General features: G+C 43.2%; 3 protein-coding genes across 4 annotated transcripts; 2 read left to right on the top strand and 1 right to left on the bottom strand.

The window, feature by feature from the left end:
- Positions 1-1,112: 1,112 nt before the first annotated feature.
- dnajc9 (DnaJ (Hsp40) homolog, subfamily C, member 9) lies at positions 1,113-3,296 on the top strand. The gene is made up of 5 exons (XM_076075789.1): positions 1,113-1,441; positions 1,929-2,069; positions 2,368-2,622; positions 2,754-2,840; positions 2,929-3,296. Exons 1-5 carry the CDS (start codon positions 1,268-1,270, stop codon positions 3,034-3,036), a joined length of 765 nt encoding a protein of 254 aa, XP_075931904.1. The 5' UTR covers positions 1,113-1,267; the 3' UTR covers positions 3,037-3,296.
- On the bottom strand, positions 3,286-11,552 carry fam149b1 (family with sequence similarity 149 member B1). Of its 2 annotated transcripts, XM_076075787.1 has the most exons (16): positions 11,023-11,552; positions 10,582-10,698; positions 9,927-10,071; positions 9,140-9,288; positions 8,820-8,960; positions 8,122-8,283; positions 7,850-8,031; positions 7,600-7,742; positions 6,898-6,966; positions 6,270-6,382; positions 5,723-5,947; positions 5,241-5,364; positions 4,984-5,109; positions 4,685-4,766; positions 4,281-4,418; positions 3,286-4,130 (listed from the first exon to the last, which is right to left on the bottom strand). In XM_076075787.1, the coding sequence occupies exons 1-16, from the start codon at positions 11,067-11,069 to the stop codon at positions 4,048-4,050; spliced, it is 2,046 nt and encodes a 681-aa protein (XP_075931902.1). In that variant the 5' UTR covers positions 11,070-11,552; the 3' UTR covers positions 3,286-4,047. The 2 variants fall into 2 exon arrangements, with proteins under 2 accessions (XP_075931902.1, XP_075931903.1); XM_076075788.1 differs by lacking the exon at positions 6,898-6,966.
- Positions 11,553-11,747: 195 nt separating this feature from the next.
- ecd (ecdysoneless homolog (Drosophila)) lies at positions 11,748-17,230 on the top strand. The gene is made up of 14 exons (XM_076075884.1): positions 11,748-11,965; positions 12,076-12,300; positions 12,393-12,510; positions 12,660-12,747; positions 13,057-13,235; positions 13,579-13,771; positions 13,945-14,073; positions 14,222-14,347; positions 14,479-14,564; positions 14,664-14,767; positions 15,103-15,364; positions 15,723-15,790; positions 15,892-16,103; positions 16,230-17,230. The coding sequence occupies exons 2-14, from the start codon at positions 12,096-12,098 to the stop codon at positions 16,461-16,463; spliced, it is 2,004 nt and encodes a 667-aa protein (XP_075931999.1). The 5' UTR covers positions 11,748-11,965; positions 12,076-12,095; the 3' UTR covers positions 16,464-17,230.
- The last annotated feature ends 1,215 nt before the right edge of the window (positions 17,231-18,445 follow it).

Raw genomic sequence — 18,445 nt, 5'->3', positions numbered from 1 at the left:
TTTTTGTCGTTTTGTTTTTCATTGTTGATCGTGATGATGATGTGCCAGTTGTCCAAGTGCTTATTTTTGTGTCGGAGTACAAAGGACAGAGGAGGTTTGTGATGACAAAAAAAAAGTCAGTACAAAAACAACAACAGCGACTGTGCCAAATATGCAACAAAAACAGATGGGGCAATAATTGGATAACATCTGAGAACGGGGTGGGTGGGGTGGGGGGTGGGGGGGCTTTTGCAGTGTATATCTCCAGTACTGCATATTGTACAGGCTTATAAACACAGATGGGCGCAATCTACAGATGCTTAGTTCAAAGTCAGTGTGTATCTTTGTGTTCTGCTTTCGCATGAAGCAGTGAGAAAATACTTAGTGACTTGCCTCATTGTCTTTGATGTATTCTTGTGCTGCTTCAAACGCACCAATAAATACTAGGGTATCTGTACGTTCTTGACTGAGTGATGCATGTATGGAAACTGGACTGTCAAATTAGATTTCCTTTGCTGCCAAATTGTTTTCAGATAGCTTTCACTTTTACTGTAGTAGATGAAGCCTTGTGCAGCTCAGTGCCATATTAATATGTGATATTAAATTCATTTTTTTGTATTGATTAAATGTGTTTATTTTGGAAACTAGATGGGGTTGCATTGAAAAGACCCAGGTTGTAAAATATATTACAGGGTAACTTAAATACTGTATCCTCTGTTGCTTGAACACTGCAGTGTAAGTATTTATCTCTCTTGAAGACAAAACTGTCTTTTTGATGTCAAGTAACTCCTTATTTATATTATTTTATATTATATTATATTATTTATATTATTTATACCAAGCAACCCTAGGCTGCAAAAGATAAATCAAATATTACCTCAGACATATTCACACTACTATTCACATTTAGTGTCACTTTATAACTCCATGAAATCAACATAAACAGTAAAGATATTGGCGGCACAAAAAATCAACACGGTGTTTATATACGTTTAAATAATATCTAAAATAAGGTACGAAAAGGTAAAAGACGAAATATTGTATTATATATATATATTATTACGTAGTCTGACGACATCGATAATAGGAACCAATAAGAGGCGTTCGTTCTTGTTACGTCACCACGTCGCCAGGACGCACGGATGTACGAGACAGGCCAGCGCGCGAAATATATATCACCAACAAAGCGAAAGCAGGGGAAGACACCTTACTTAACTTCTGGATATTTAGCCACTAAACTAAACTTTAAAAATAAATACTTTACCAGAGTAACGGTAAAGCTGTCGGGATGGGTTTGCTCGAGCGCTGCCACGAGCTCTTCAAGACTTCAAACCTGTACGAGGTACTGGCCGTCAACAAAGAGGCGACCGAGACTGAGGTCCGGAGGAGCTACTACAAAGTGTCGCTGAAAGTGCACCCGGACCGGGCTCCCGAAGACCCGCTGGCCACGGAGAAATTCCAGGTGAACTCTCGTTGTTGGCTGTTAGACACGCAATGAACACAAGCTAGCTTAACGAGCTACCGTTAGCTAGCACAACTAACACAGCTAGCTAAGTACAACAGTGAGTAAACTCTATTTACTACAGTTTCCCCAAACTGTATAGATCAGATAATCACATGCAAGTGTCTGTGGATTGTTTTGTCCAGTTAATTAAATACCTGACAGATTGTACTACATAGCATTGACAATCCTGTTAATCCAATAATGTCAGGTAAAAATACCTGCTCATTAATTGCCCACAATTGGCAAAATCAGACTATGGAGGAATTTTCCATGTCCCATACTGTTTTGTCGTATCACTTAAACACAATATAGATCAAATATATACACACACGGGTCAATGCATCACGACATTCTATTTTATTATATATTATGATTACATACCATACTTTCTGTTGAGGCCTGCAGATGTGTGTAAATCTGTGTATCTCGCCCTTTCCCCCTCCAGGTGTTGGGACAGCTGTATGCGGTGCTGAACGACAAGGAGCAGAGAGCTGTGTACGATGAGCAGGGGACGGTAGATGAAGAGTCTGATGTCCTGAGTCAAGACCGCTGCTGGGAGGACTACTGGAGACTGCTCTTCCCCAAGGTAACGGAGCACATCGGGTGTTTACTTTGTTGTAAACGTGACTTAATGAGTCTTTGTTATATACATGCAATGATGTGACACCTGGAGGGAGTCGCTTGTATTCCAGGAATTGTATTTTAAATGATGTACAGTAGATGGGGATCAATGTGGTGTCACCGCACCTGCCATGGTACAACCAATACAATCCTTCAACATGAATGTACCCAGGGATAATAGTGATTATTGCATACATAAACGTAATTGTACTGCTTTGACCAGCAGCTGTCATACGTGCTTTCTATCTGCATCCTTCTCCCAGATTACGGTGAAGGACATCCTCGAGTTTGAGAATAAATATAAGGGCTCTGAAGAGGAGCGGCAGGATGTGATCCAGCTGTACGAGCAGCACCAGGGGAACATGGACGCCATCACAGCTTCGGCAATGTGCTGCTCCCAGGAAGATGAGCCCAGGCTCTGCGGCATCATCCAGGCTGCCATCGAGGGCGGCGAAGTCACCGCGTTTCCGGCGTTTACGAAGGAGAGCGACAAGAAGAAGAGGGCTCGCAGGAAGAGGGTGAGCAATGTGTTTGGGGTTAAAGCCACGAAATCCTCACAGCTTATATTGTATTTGTTTTTCTAGATATTCTCTCACCGTTTACACTTTTCTACGCATGTCCGTGATGTTGATTGCAATTAACCTTCCAGGCCAATAGGGAGCGACAGGAAGCAGAAGAAATGCAGAAAGAGATGGGGCTCGGTGATGAGGATGACAGTCTTGTCATGATGCTTAAGGTAACGAATGCACACGTATGAAGTTGTTCGGGGAGTTGTTTGTGTTTCCTTCTCTAAAAAAAAACATCCTTTCATTCTTATTTTCCAGCAAAAACAGAAGTCCAGAGAGCAGAATTTCAACGGTTTCCTCTCTGACCTGGAAGCAAAATACTCCAAAAAAAGTGGGCCCCAAAAAGGAAAAAGAGGGAAAAAGTGAGAAGCGTTGAGGCTCTGGTTATAGCAGATACAATGTATATAAATAGTGGCACTTCTTAAAAAATAACGTTTAGATTAATAAGAGCATTCGATGTATGAGCAGCGTTTGTCGAGCTGCTCTCTTCTGTGTTCTTTGTCGGCCTCACGAGCTTTTCATGTGACGCTTCTCAAAATGTAAATGCATCTTTTATTTCTTGTCTTTTTTTTTTTTTTTTTGTCAAAGTCTTAATAAAAAATGAATAAACTCATATTTATATACTTTGTCAGTACTCCGGTTTTTAATATTTTTTGTATAAAAGAAAATGCATCGAAGATAAGCTTTGATTTTCAAGCTTTGTCACCTGTGTCGCATGGCTGTCAGACTATATTTCATTAACGAATGAAGGGAGAACTACCCTGATGTTCCCTGTCAAAGCATCCCCACATGGCTTTGTTCAGGTAATAAGCAAAATGTACCTCAAATATTCATTTGTACAGACATGATGAATTAGTTATTTGCAGGTTCTTCTATTCCTACATTTATCTTGAGGTATAGATGTGAAAGCACGTGGGCTACAGAGATGTTCAGCCACCATATTCTGATTAATATGATTTTAAAGTGAGTTGACAATTGTGTCCTTATAAAAGATACAGTACCGAACTCCCTGATGTAGCATTAGAGAGGAAAGAAAGTGCTTTTCATCCTCTCCATCCCCGTCTGGGTGGATGTTATTCCCTGCATAGTCATTTACCAGCACAACAACACACCGTGGAGGATAATATACTGTACATTCACATAAATATATATATACACACATTCAGACCATACGTACAAATGTCCACACATACAGCTCGTACTGTACATGACAACGGAGTTACTGTGTGTTTGGCAGCCACATGAGCTGATTTCTGAAATACAAAAATAGGCCCTTAACCAAAAGCAGCATAATATGAAAAAAAAAAAGGAAGGGCACAGATGCTGCACTTTGTTGGAGTGAATACAGATTGAATGGCTGAAGGGTTCGGAGGCGAACTACAAGCCAGGTCTGCCGGCCCTGGTCTGGATGCTTCCTCTGGTGTAAGACCGAGGTGGGACTGACACAGGCACCGGTGTCGCTGTGGGAAAGAAGAAGGACAAATAATAAAGATACTGACTTAAATCATCCTACCAGCAGGTACAGCTTACTTGAAGCCAGCTGCTGCAGCCTCTTTCATTCATAGTGTATTCGGTCTGGAAGAGATTCATCAGTGCTTTAATCCACTGACCTGGGACGGGGGCTTGTGGGTCTGGCTCCTCTTCGTCTTTGATGGGCGAGTGTCCCAAGGGGTGGTGGGGAAACGAGTCCAACAAAGATGAGCTGCTGATGCCCATACTGATACCCGTCACACCGATACCAAGAGAGTCTGGTGGAATGAATGAATAAATTAATTAATGCGTAAGTGAATAACTGATGTACTACGAGATCCATATCTGGGTATGTGCAGTACAAGTACAGGCAAATGAAAAGTAGTGGTCTCAGTGTACAGTATCAGTGATTCCCAACCAGGGGATAGACATTTATATATAACATATATATATATTTGGGGGCCACTGTTCGTGGTATACCACATCCCTTTTCCAGGACCATTTTTATGTTTTCATATGCAACTATTGAAGTTGAATTTCTGACCTGTGGCTACGGAGGCTCTGCCCGGCCGCCCCTGCCCAATGTTGTCCAACACTGTGAAGGAACGACGGTAAGGAGTGTCGGACTGAAAAAAACAACAACCAGGGGTCAAACACACTGTCTCCTATACTCAAACATCGCCAAATTTGCCAACTCATTACTTTTAAGACCTAAACCTAATGGGTTAAAAAAAAGAAAACCTCTCTCCAGAGAGATACACAGAATCATTGGGCTGCCACCTGTGATAATACGCCGTATGTGTATGCAGGACGTGTGATGTGTGACGATAAAGAGCCTCTCACCCTGTATGTGTGAGTGGTGTTGGGCCGAGAGAAGACGTCCAGCAGGTGGTGACGATCCCTCGGTATCAAGCTGCCAGCTTCGTCATTTATAGCACTGTGGGCGCGGCTGGACGGGCCTCTGAGACGCTGGTCAGGAAAAAAAATGACTTATGTATTTAATAGAAGCTACAATATAATTGTTTCTAAGCTTCCTTTGATCTGTGTGTCTGCTCAGGTGCTGTAACAAGCTTTCCATTGTCGGAGTAGTTGTGGTTCACCTGTGCAGGTTTGCACCACTGCCCCGAGTGAGACGACTCTGGGTCTCCGCTGCTGATGGGGGGAAGCAGTGTGTTCCTGCTCAGAAGCAACAAGGGAGACGTCAGGCAGTTGCTGGCTGTGGGTCTGTGGAAGAAGACACACACACACACAGACACACACGGACAGTAAGTGCAGATAGATTGTTCTATGGTGCATCTATGGCGCTAACATGTACTTCCTTCTGAAAAGGCCGTGGGAGTTGCGAAAATTCACAGCTTAGGTGTGAGAATGAAAGTCAAAGGTAGAATTTTACTTTATGTGATAGCGTAGATACTTTTAGAATAAAGAGCAGACGTGAAGAGAAAAAAATGTAGATGATCCCACTTTCATATATGTCTGTTAAATATGAAGCTGGAGCCAGGAGAACGTTTGCTTAGCTTAGCATAAAGGCTAGAATCAGGGAGAAACAGCTAGCCTTGTGCCACCCAAAGATTGAACTCACAGACGTGTCCCACGGACGACGTCATCCATGGATCCCGCTGCACAGGACGGACTCAGACTGGGAACCAGCGGCAGGAGGGTTCGGGGCGGAGGGTTTCTTCGTCGGGCAGACTGTGCCGGGCGGGACAGCGAGGAGGAGCTCTGCTCCAGGGCTCTGCGAGGGCACGGTTTGCTGGAGGGGACCACGCTGGAGGCTGGTCTGAGAGACGCCCGCTCTTCTGGCTCCCTGTGTGGCGAGGAGAGAGAGTGGAGCATAATCACTGAATGGTGCATTTCCACCTGCTGCCAACTGGCTGTGTCCTCTGCCAAACAAGGTGTTAGGACCAGGGACAAAAACATGGCATGAGTGAGGCTATGTCTCTCTATAATGCGTTTGTCTGTAAATGTAAAAACAAGGACCACAAGATGTCTGTGCCTCTTTCATTCCCATTGGAGGTTTAAAAATCACATATTACGGATACACAAATGTGTGGGCGGAGGTGTCATTGATTTTGCTTTTATTTTTCCATTTTGGCACCAATGCTCGGAAGAGTAAAATGTGTCCATACTGGTTTCTTTCCAGCACACCAAGGTTCCTCTGCTGCAGGGGGATGCTGTGGATCACGATTAGGTCGTTCAGGTTGTGCTGGGTCGCTGCTGCTCCTACTGGGACCCTTCCAGCCTGCAGCATGGTGTGAGAGGAAGTAATAAAGTGGTGTGATAAGAGGAGGGAGGAGTCAAGGAGAGGGAGAAAAAGAAAGAAAGATTAGGAGGGATGTAAGAGGGGACAAGAGACATAATATAGGTCAGATATAAATACATTATGTTATGAAGGCCAGTGGCCACACGGTTATGATTTCATATGTAGAATACAGCACATTGTCAAAGCATGCAGTGATGTCAGGAGGACCCCATATCTGCTGTGCCACCAACCAAAAACAACATTCACAAAATGCAACAAAAAAAAAAGCATTCCAACATTCTCATTGTGACAGAAAAGAAAGATCTAAAAATAAATCAACAGTAGTTCATGTTGAAAGTGAATTGCAGTTAATCATAAAGAAAGCGGTGGTGATGCTTTGGGGTTAATTAACAGGCACAAGCACATTTATTCTAGAGATAAAGATAATGAGCCAGCATGGACGGCGTGCACACAAACACACCACCATGTTGGCTCTAAGTGAGGGAGTTACATACAGTGGAAGGCCTTTTCTGCTTTTTGGATTTCCGTCTGGACTTGTGCTTTGAGCCCCTTGACTTTGTGTTCTTTAAAAAGGAGAAAGAGGAATGACCAAGGGAAGATAGTGGAGGAAGGAGAAAGGAAGAGAGGTGAGTAAAGAACATGAAGGAAAAGAAAGACAGAAAAGAGAATAACATAAAGAAGAGGAAAACAGACAAAAATAATAAAAAGGTACAAAACACGTTGGCAAAGTGAAGGGCAGAGAGTAAAGAGGGAAGGAAAGAAAACAGTGATACAAGTTACTGAACTGGAAGCACTGAGAGACTGAAAGAGCAACAGACAGGAAGTGGACTGTGGAACAGAGACACGCGACTCTAAGACCTGCTGAGACCTCACAGTAGAACTCTTCTTCAAGACCATACAAGGTCTACTTGACTAAGACAGTCTTCTACAAACATAACTTTACTTTCATGTTAGATATTGCAGTAACTTACAGTGAAAATTCAAGGTAAAATGTAAACTGTTGTTTAAATAATTGACTGTGTTTCATTGTTTATTTTAAAAGCAGAAATAGATTACTTTTTTAAAAGGATCATTTTTTAAGTTTTAAGTTATCGACCTCTTGAACTGCTGACAGTGCTAAAAGTGAAATGAGGCTCCCCAGTCTACTGCCCCAGACGCAGCCTGCTGCCTCCCAGCCCCCCCCTCAAACCACTGACCTGAAACTGCAGCCCAGCTGTGAGCGGGGGCACCCTGCTCTGGCCGAGTTTGGGCAGCATCGTCGGCACCATGGAGAGCAGCATGAAGGGGTTCTGGGAGTCCTGCGGCACGGGGCTTAAGCTCCCACAAATCTTTTCATCGCCTGCCAATCAAAACACACAATCACTTACAAATACTGTGCGTGAGAAACGGACGGTTGTCGATGTAAGTTCGGTCCGGTGCGTGCAAAATAGTTCAATTCAGACGTACCTGAGGTGCAGCATTCCCAGTGGCGTTGGACCAGCTCTTTCATCCAGCCGACCAGCTGCCGCCACACATCATCAAACAGCAGGTCGAGAACAGCTTGACGGCGACACCGGTACGGAGAGACCGGGGGCATAGAGTGATGCCTCCGACCCGACTCCGAAGAATCCGGCTCCCACTCGTCCTGCCTGCGGAAAGTCATTTTAAAAGCTGCGGTTTAGATATAGACTCTGGCGTTAGAACACAACTGTGCCACATAAGGACAGCGAGTAACTCACAAGTCCCCGCTATCGAAAGCCAGATATTCCTCCATCAGGCCCTCCTCTTCAATCAGTCTGGGCTTGTCGTGACTGCTGGAGCCACTGGAGGTGCCAGGAGGCTCATCCGACTCCGCTGAGGAGGCCGTGATCAGCGCCGCTCTCCTGCCCTGCACGTTCAACCTTTACACCCCCCCCCCCACAAGACAAGGGCACACATAGTTAGGCACCTAAACATGTACACATACGCTCACAGACACAAGCCCACACATCCTGTGTGTTTTACTATGAATAAATGATAAATAAACTCAAGAGAAGGAAGATCGTGAGAATAACTTTTACAGTATACGCACGCATGCACAGGCTCACACTAACACGCCGCATAGTGACATTAACAAACTCCTTTATGTCAACTTAGTTTTAAAAGTGGCCGTCCTTGCAAACTGTTCATCATCCCAGCTGGTCAACATGACCCACCAAACTTGATTAAGAAGCCGGAGCATCTAGGTCACGAAACCACAGAGTCAGCCAGGACTCCTCTATAATTGATGCCCTGACACCAGTCATCTGGACAGCCGACCAACAGCCAGTCGAGATGGAGGGGCATAATATTTCTGAGAAGTGTCTTTAAATAATAAAGCAACAAAAAGAAGTTCTTTACATCAAGGAAACGGATCTCGCAGGTGTGTCCTTTTGACATCAGTGCGGTTAGGACTTACTCTGTGCTCTTATCTTTCTCCTGGGACTTCACGCTGCTCTCTTTGCCTGATGATGGGCTGCCGGCAGAGCTGCCTTTCCCTGAAGTATCATACCACTGGAAGCCCTCATCGCTTGGTAACATCAGCTGAGTCCCCAGGATCCTGAGCGACACACACACGCACACGCACACACACACACACACACACACACACACACACACACACACACACACACACACTGTTTTCATTCAAGAGTTGATTTTTCAGCATTAATCTTTGATTCCCACTTGAACCCTGCAGTAAAAGGTGAGGCGGTTGGTGGGGAACCGTGGAGAACATACCGGAGATGTGGGAACCGTGTGGCCCACTGCTGACACTCATCGTGCAGCCCCTGGAGTATCCCTCCCCCGCTGGCTCTCCCCTCGTACAGCTCTCTGTCTATCTCCTCAAACATTTGCTGCACCTGCCGTGACGCTGCCTTGTCGAACTCCTACGGGACCGGAAAAACAAAAAGAGATGGAAAGCTCAGTCATTCCTCTGTTCTCATACACCGGCTCTATGACAGAAAGCTGCTGCTTTTCAGTTATTGCTACCATATCGCTGTTCCTTTTTTAAAAAAAAAATCATCATGGCAAGCCTCAACATGCATAATAATTAGCCCCTATGGCCCTTTGAGATGTCTGTATGCGTTTGAGGTCAAGCGGGATTGATTTTATGCTCCGACAAAAAAACTGAGAGAAAGAGAGAAAGAAGTGAGTTAGTCTGTGTAACTGAATTATTGTTTGTTTTTTTCCTCCTTTCCCAGACACAGCTTGAGGACAACTCACTAAATAAATAATTGAGTCCTGGAAAAGTTTTGGAGGACCAGCTGAGGCTAGAAAGCACAGAATAATAACAAACCAATACCCCGTGGAATCGTCTGGTATATAAAAAGAAGAAGCAGACAAATGAGGCATCTTCCACGGGTTTGCCAAAAGGTGACAAATGTTAGGAAGTAAATCAAAATCTGACATTAAAACGTGCGTGAAAGTATGTCTTTGGCGTCTTTTTTATTTTTGCAACACAATAACAATGATGTCTGCGTGTGTGTGTGTGTGTGTGTTTCTAAGATCTCTGGAGTAGACTTACATCGTAGCCCCAGGAGAAAACAGAGCTCCTCTCTGTGGAGATGCCGGTGCCTGTAGAGCTGTGGATGCCGGACCAGGACTGGTTGGAGTCGACTGAAATGACGGTTGGACAGTCGGAGTGGCCCGAGGCAGCAGACGTGTCTGAGCTGCATAGAAAGGACAAGAAGTCGTAGGTATATATACAGTTTGATGAGTAATGTTTCACCGCTTCTCAGTCAATTATACAAACACCGTGACTCTCTATGTCACAACATAAACCGGGCCTCTGTTATGTGGCTGCGTAAATCTTACTGATGGTGGTTGCTGACATAATCAAAAGGCAAGGTTTCAAAGTGGAAAATAAAGGGCAAATGTCAAAGTAATTGAATATTCCAGCAGCCTGACTCATTATGTATTCTTTTAACTGCACATCTGAAGGAGGCAATGTGATATCAATTAATCCACTGCTTCTGGGTGTCTCGTTTCACACAGCGAGAGCCCTGAGAATCAGCTGTCCACTCGAGACGATATATAAGATTACGAAACACACAGGGAAGAGTATTTTTGTGTACTAGTTCCAAGCGGTTTCATCTTGGCCTTACTCTGGAAAAAAAGGTTTATCTCCTGGCAGAAGAAGTCAGGGCTGCCTGTCTGCTGCCTGACCAGGACTCGGTTACCTGTTGTGAGCGGACACAGCTTCCTGGAGGTCATGGAGGTACCGCTGAGGCATTTGGTTATCGTCTGCCTCCTCTGGGAGAGGGTGGTGGTCAAGGCTGCTGCGAGACAACCCACGTCTGCATGAAAGATTGAGAACATCAATCAAATGTGTTTAATGTTAGTGATGGGCTTACAATCACAACATGACAAAACATCATGAAAATACAGTTAAAACAGCTGATTGTCCACGTGAACTTTATCATAATTCTTGTTGTATCTAACACAAATGATGTGACTTTTACTTTACAGACCTTGTTCAGTAGCTGGATCAATACAAATATTATTTCCCCATCATTAGTCAATCCCTCCAGTGTATAATAACAACCTTCATCCTCAAACCCGTGTTTATAGTGCTCAGCTGGTAACATCACAGTTACAAATCCAGGTACTTCGGTACTCACATCTCAAGTTTGTGCGATACAGGTCTTCTGTTGTACCGTGAAATCATTCTCCACTTGTCTCCGCTTTATCGGCTCAAGCCCTGGTCTCTCATCCTTGCCTCCACGTCCTGGACTCGCTGGGAACTGTACAGAGGGAGGTCCAACATCTCCACTAGTCCGCAGATAAACGCCCTTAGAGCAGTGGGAGCTGGACGAGGCTTTGGCTACATATGCTAATAGCTACATATGCTAATGGTTACATATGCTAACGTTGCTTCTAACTGTTCGCAGGATGCTATAAGCTAGCTATCGTTACATGGATGGACAGATAAAACATCAGCAAGGCACGAACGGCATTGTACATTTAGTAATTAGCATCCTGTGTGGTCCAGAAGCTGCTGATCAATTACGTTTACATTTTAAAATATAACGTTAGTAAAGCGAGCTATCGCCACCTCAGAGGAATTTCGTGCTAACGCTAGCATCAGCAACAACAATAATAAGGCTGTCATGGATACGCAGCTCCGTTGTCTCACGGGAAATAGATTTCGGACTACCTACAAAATAGCCGTAGGATTATCAGCCATTTCACTACAACTCCCAGCATGCATTGCGCAGCGTGATTGCGTCCCTGAAATGTAGTCGCTTGCCGTTGGTGAATTCGACTGAACTAAAAATGCGAATTATGTAATGAATCATGACATTTTTATGAAATTCAGTAGTAATCTGTTTTATTTAGGATATACAGCCATTATTTATTATTATATTTATTGGTAAAACAGTGAAAATAAGTAAAGGAACTGTTATTTGTTGCACCATTGTGGAAGTCGAGGGGAATTGGCAGTAGGACCTAAACAGTGACAGATGGCGTGCTAGCAACGTTCGTAGAAATGAGAAAAGTTTAATTTCTCTCCTGCATTGACATTTCTCTGTCCTACCATCTCACATTTAAAAACAGAACAAGGTAAGACACTTAAAAGAGATTTTCATGTGATACATTGTTTGTGGTGAGCTGTTACATAACGTTAGCCTTTAAACCTTAATACTTCTCTCCTACTTTTTTTCTGACTCTAGTCAGTCATTGAAAAACTACGATGGACGGCCTGCAGAGGAGAGTGATTCAGGAAGACATGGTTCAGTACAAACTCTTCTTGCTCCGGACAGACGGTTCAGCTTCACAGCAGACTGAGGAGCATCTCACACGTCTAGTAGAGGAGATTCTGGCGAAGGTCGCCTCACTCCTGATACAATACATCTGGCAGCATCAGTCATTCAACCTCAAGTTTCATCCTGAGAAAGGTATTGTGTTGTCAGCACCTCAGAGATGAATTGATTTCAATATTGGTACCCACAACGATATATACATATGCATATATGTTTTGTGTCGACAGGTGGTGTACCTGCTCACATTGGAGGGAGCACTCAGTTTGGGGACAACGTGGAGGACGAGTGGTTTGTTGTTTATCTCTTGCAGCAAATCACAGAGGCCTTCCCAGAGCTCATAGCCAGGTGAGACAAAATGTGCTCTGAGTTTGTCTTTAAAAAAAAAAAAGAATAAATATCAAATGATTTCATTGCCATATTACAGTACTTAAACAGGGAGCCGTTTCAGTTGTTTGTTTATCTGTTTCTAACTTCCATTCCGTGTTTGTGTGAAGGGTTGAGGACAACGATGGAGAGTTTCTTCTGATTGAAGCAGCAGATTGTCTTCCCAAGTGGCTGAGTCCAGACACCAGTGAAAACAGGGTGAGTCCAACTCATCAGATCTTTTTAGTCTTTTAGTCTTAGCCCTTTAAGTACAAACCATCTCCCAATGCGTGATTGATAGCCCACCTTGTTTTTCAGTTATTTTGAATAAAATAACAATGAAAAACACACATTTGAATCCTTTTGGTCTGATTTGTAAATGGTTAACAATAGTGTAAAGTAATCACATATGTAGGTAATGCAACAGAACATGTAGAACCACTCATATGGCCCATTATAAATATATTCATATTGTCTGTATTTAACCTGCTGTGTGTAACCTTCATTTTTCACAAATTCTCTTTGCAGGTCTTCCTCTATAGGGGAGAGTTGCATATTCTGCCCTGTCCCTCCAAATCCAGTCCAGTGGGGGTCTCGAAAGATGTGGTACCAAGTGTGAAACAAGCTATTGTACTGCTCTCCACCCACCCAGGGGCCTGCAGGGCAAGCCCCAAGATATGTTCAGCCCTGAGGAAGCGATTAGAGGGGTGAGAGGATGTCTCCCTGTGTTAAACTCTACTTTTGATACACAAATGTGTTGCAAAGTCAATGCCATTGACAAGTATATATGCTTTCCAGTATGTATGCTGTACCCCCCCGGACCTAGTTTTACAGTAAAGAGGAAAAAAGTTAAATGTCAGAATCCAATTTTCATGGTACAGAATCAGTGTTTGATACTTCTTCACCACAAACTTGATAAAACACCTGCATCAGCATAAGACCGGCTTGTTAACGGTCTCATAAATATTTTATGTAAGTGGATGGAATAATATATGAGACTATAAATGTATCGATAATGAAAAAACAAATCCATCTCTACTCTCTACTCAGGTACCCAGAGAAGATAAGAGCTGGCCTCCAGCGTGCCCACTGCTTCATACCTTCAGCTATCGCCATGGTGTTGGCACAACGACCAGACCTGGTCGCCCCTGCAGTGTCGGCGTTCTACCTGCGGGATCCAATAGATCTGCAGGCGTGTCGAAGTTTCAAGACCTTTCCTCCCGACACAAGAGTCCTCACCTCGGTAAACGCACTTAGAGATTCATGATCATAGCGGGTTTTCTTTTCAAAGAAAGGGAATTATTTCACAATACTGCTGACTGTAATCACTGTTTGTGTTTTAGTTTTTAATTAGTATGTTCAGCTTTTGTGAAAAGCTGTAACCTTGTACTATTCTGTATGTTTATGTATTTCCAGGTGACATTCAACCGTTGCCTGTACGCCCAGCTGCAGCAGCAGCAGTTCATTCCAGACAGGAGGAGCGGCTTCACCCTGCCTCCTCACTCTCACCCCCAGTACAAATCCCACGAGCTCGGCATGAAACTGGTGAGCCATCATCTGTGTTTCCTCTTTATTCTGATCTGGCTTTCGGATGAATAAATGTATGCATTTGGTAGAATGCAAGGTGGCCCTTTAGTGTTGTATTTGATGATATGTCTGTTTCTGTATGTGTGTGTGTGTGTCCCACACCCAGGCCCATGGCTTTGAGATCCTGTGCTCTAAGTGCAGGCTGCCATCATCAGAGCCGGATGCCCCCGTCAGTTGTAACCCTCAGTGGAAAGGCTTCATGGACAGTCTGAAAAGCAACGACTACTTCCGGGTTAGTCTCACTTTTTGAATGTTTGAGGCCAAGAGGAATAGTAGCTACCTTACCACACCTGGTATATTAGGTTTGGCATAAAAGCACACATTGTAAAAATATGTAATATACTCGGCATTTATCAACTGCAGGAAGAACTGGAAGGTTCGGCTCATTACAGAGAACTGACGAGATCTGCGGAAAACTTCTTCAAACAGTCCGTCGCCTCAAAATCAAGGTGAGTACTGTGGCTCTGCATGCGCGTGTATGGACACTGTGTGAATATGGCTGCCTGTGAAATCCCCAGTGTGCCTGAATCTTACCTATTGTGTCTCAGTGCTTTGTCCCCGGGTGAGGAGGTTCTCCAGCTGCTGCACAGCTGCGGTCCGATCGACTTGGAGGAGCTGAAGAAACAAGAGTCACAGCTCCCCCAAGAGGACAGTGAGTGGAAATCTGTCCTTTTGAATATGAAACACTCTATTTGGCTAGAATGATGACCGATCCTGACAGCAGAAATAAAGTATCAAAATGTCTGAACATAGAAACGTAGAGAATGGTCGACCTACATATTCAGTATGTTGGGTAATGTTTGCTTGTGGAGATTTTACTACTTTACTATCTTACTAAACTGGAGCTTGTAGGACATTTGTCTCTGCCACCTGTGATTTTCTGCCTCCTTTCAGTTCCTGTCCTTTTGGTGTGCATCCTCCATTCTCTACCCTCTCTCTCTTTAGAGCATTTCCCATAATTATTTTGTCTTTTGTGTCTTTCTCCAGGTGACAGCTGGCTGGATATCACAACTCAGGATTTGGAGCGCATGTTGCAGGAGAGGAGTGGGGGGAGAGCTGATGTTGGCAGCCAAAACTCCAGTTCTACCAAACAGGGGAAACAGCATGTCGGGGGTGCTGAGGAGAGGAGGAAGGAGACGGAGGATGAGGAGAAGGAAGAGGAGGCCGGTTACAGCCTGGTAGCAGTCAGTCAAGGGATGAAGAACTTCCTCAACGCCATGTCGTCGCATGAGGGGGCTGAACTTCCCTGGTGAGACTAGCTGACTTTTGATCATATTTAGCCAAGATCTTCAAATGCACATTTGGGTCAATGAATAAAATGATTTAGGATTATTTATGTATTTATTTTCCATATGATACTAAAAGGTAATGGGCAGAAAACATACCCACACACATGTTGGAGTACAGTAAATCCAACCACGGTAGAAATTATGATTTTTAACGTGCATTTGGATGTAACTCATGCATTGTGATCTCTTCATGGTCCATCTGGGCTCCAGATGCTAGTGCATGCACACTCTAGCCTGTCTCGCTAATGTATTCAAGGTGCATTGTCCCACCGATAGTGTTTCCGTTCAGGTTTCACATTGTTTTTCTTTGTATTCCAGGAGCAGTTCGACTCAGCCTTTTAGTTTTGAGCCTGACTCCATGGCCAGCGCACTGGACAGACTCCTCGGTATGTGGATGTTATGAAAGATGTGAAACCAGATGTTAAAAATAACTGGCAGAAACTTGCCACATCTTCTTCTGAATCTGTTTTTAATTTTATTTTTATAGGAAGCAAAGAAGAAGAGCTAGATTCAGATGATCTAGATGATGACGATGACGACGACGATGATGATGATGAAGAAGCGGGTGATGAGGAGGAAGAGAAAGAAGGTCACACAGAGATGAACGGGACAGAAACTTTGGACGGTCTCAGAAAATACATGGATGAAATGGATCAGGAGCTGATGAGCACTAATATAGGACAAAGCTTCAACCTGACGGTAAATTATATAATTACATACCTACATAAATTATTAATTTTCAAAACGTATGTGAAATAATGCATGTGTATCGTCCTGACTCTAGTTATGAAACCATCTGTTTTACTATATTTGTCCTTTCTGCAGAATTACAACAAGGCGGGCTCGGACAATGGCTCCCTGCATTCCTCTGCTTCTGTCCATGGAGGGGAGAGGGAAGAGGAAGAGGAAGAGGAGGAGATCCAGCCTCTGGACGTCGACCTGAATCTGCTCACAAACCTGCTGGAGTCCCTCAGCTGCCAGTCGGGGCTGGCCGGACCGGCTTCTAACCTGCTGCAGAGTCTCGGTATACACCTACCGCCCAACTCTGACCCCTCATAAAGGACAAGACTCGGGTACTGAAACACGCAGCAAGGATTAGCATCTGCAGCTGACGAGGCTTCCCTTAAGTAGTTAGCTGAATGCCTTCATTCGCATTGGCAATACAGAGCACTCATGGATGTCAAAGATGCCCCGTAGAGCTTTTATTGAAAGCAAACATTCAATGTTTCTCACTGGAACTTAATGTGCGCACTGTAAAACTGCATTCTTTAGGAATGAAAACCAAGTTGGGTCATAAAACAATAGCAACAATCTTTTTGACTGTGTTTAAACCTGCATTGTTTGTAGTTTACAGTTGTTATAACATTATGTTGCCATAAATCTTTATGTGGAGTTTTAATTCACGTTCCTTAATCGAAAAAAAACTAAGTCTCTGACCGTCTTGATTTAGTATTTAGTTGTGAAATAATTTGGGGAACAGCGCATACCATCGAACTTCAGCGTCTCCAGTTCGATCCCAGCCGTGGGACCTTAGTAGCGTGTCAGACCTCTGTCTGTCTGTCTGTCTGTCTGTCCCCAATTACCTCCATCAGATAACGGTGAAGAATGGCCAACAAATCATCTTAAAAAATAATAATAATTTGGAGAACGCACATTTGAGCTTTAAAGGATGAAGCAGAACTCCACCTACAGAAAAGTGATCTCAGCAAGTAATAACGTTTCTATTGAATCCGGTTTATAGAGGATTTTTAATACGTGCAGTTTTGTGTAATGTTGTGAGCACTTGCATTTGGCTGTTAGAAACAATAAATATTTTTGGAAATAAAGTTTTATTTCAGTGTCATTTCTTTTTTTTAAATGTATACAGATTCTTTATTATATTGTTTGTTTAAGCATGCGAAATATCAGCTTTTATTTTAAAATATAATACATAGTGTGAAAATAATTAAGACAACTAAGCTTCTGGTAATAACCCACAAACCTCTGGTTAAAAATTCATTCAGTCAAGGGTCTAAGTTTAAATATTATTTACAGAGTTAAGGGAACGCTTTGAAGCATGTTCAACAGTCTGTGTCCAGTTACTCGTCCTCGTCCCTTCTTATCTGAAACATCTGTCAATCATTCAAAGGTAAACATCCGACTTTAAATACGTTAATCTTAAATATTGTTCAGTAAATTATGTCGCATTTACAGTGGGGTCCAAAAGTCTTTGTCCACTATTACAATCTCTGTCTTTGCTTATCAGACAAAGATGTTAATAAAACACAGCTACAGTTCTACTGTGTTGTCGCTGGTTTAGAAACGGCTGCCTCTCATTGTTTTAAAAATGTACCTGATGTTCTTTACCTAACTGGAAACAAGGCGATCTTTGTTGAGGCGGTTTGGTCAGAGGTTTTGTTTGTACTGCGTCCTGTCCTGTAAGTGGTTTCAGTCCTCTGACATTGTCTCATCTTTGGAAATATTAATATAACAGTATAAGCAACAGCAGAAGTGACACAATAGTGTATATAGAGAAATGTATAAAGAGCATGTAGAGTACATAAATATAGATTCAAAATAAATATCTGTTCTTGAATAAGTCACCTGTCAACTGAGTGAAAGAAAAGAGATGAAAAAGACAGAAACTGATGCTCATTCCAACTGTAAATCCTTAACCTGTTCTCGTTTATAATATGCTATCATGGTTACATTTTGCATCTCTGCTGATATTCTGTATTTTATCTAAGTGGCTGAGCACAGGTCATTTTAAAAAGTTAAAATGTAACTTGTGTTTCCAACAACTTCTCATTCCAACTCGTCACATTCTGAGGCTTTGTCAGACCCCTATTGCGTCACTTTCACGGTCGCAGTAAACACGTGTTGTGAATTCAAACAACACTTTAGGCTTAGCCAACAAAACACCATCAACATCATGGTTGGGCTTAAGATCCATCAACTCCAAAAAGTAAAACGTAAACAACGTGACAGAATTACGGACAACACGTCACAAACATCACTAACGTAACTTTGGGGAACACCAGAGAACGGGCTGGTTAGTCTCC

This window comes from Anarhichas minor, unplaced genomic scaffold (assembly GCF_050575085.1).
Source record: "Anarhichas minor isolate MPS153535 unplaced genomic scaffold, ASM5057508v1 ptg000054l, whole genome shotgun sequence".
Lineage (NCBI taxonomy): Eukaryota > Metazoa > Chordata > Actinopteri > Perciformes > Anarhichadidae > Anarhichas > Anarhichas minor.
The sequence above is the reverse complement of the archived record's forward strand: the minus strand, read 5'-3'. Positions and strand labels throughout refer to the sequence as shown.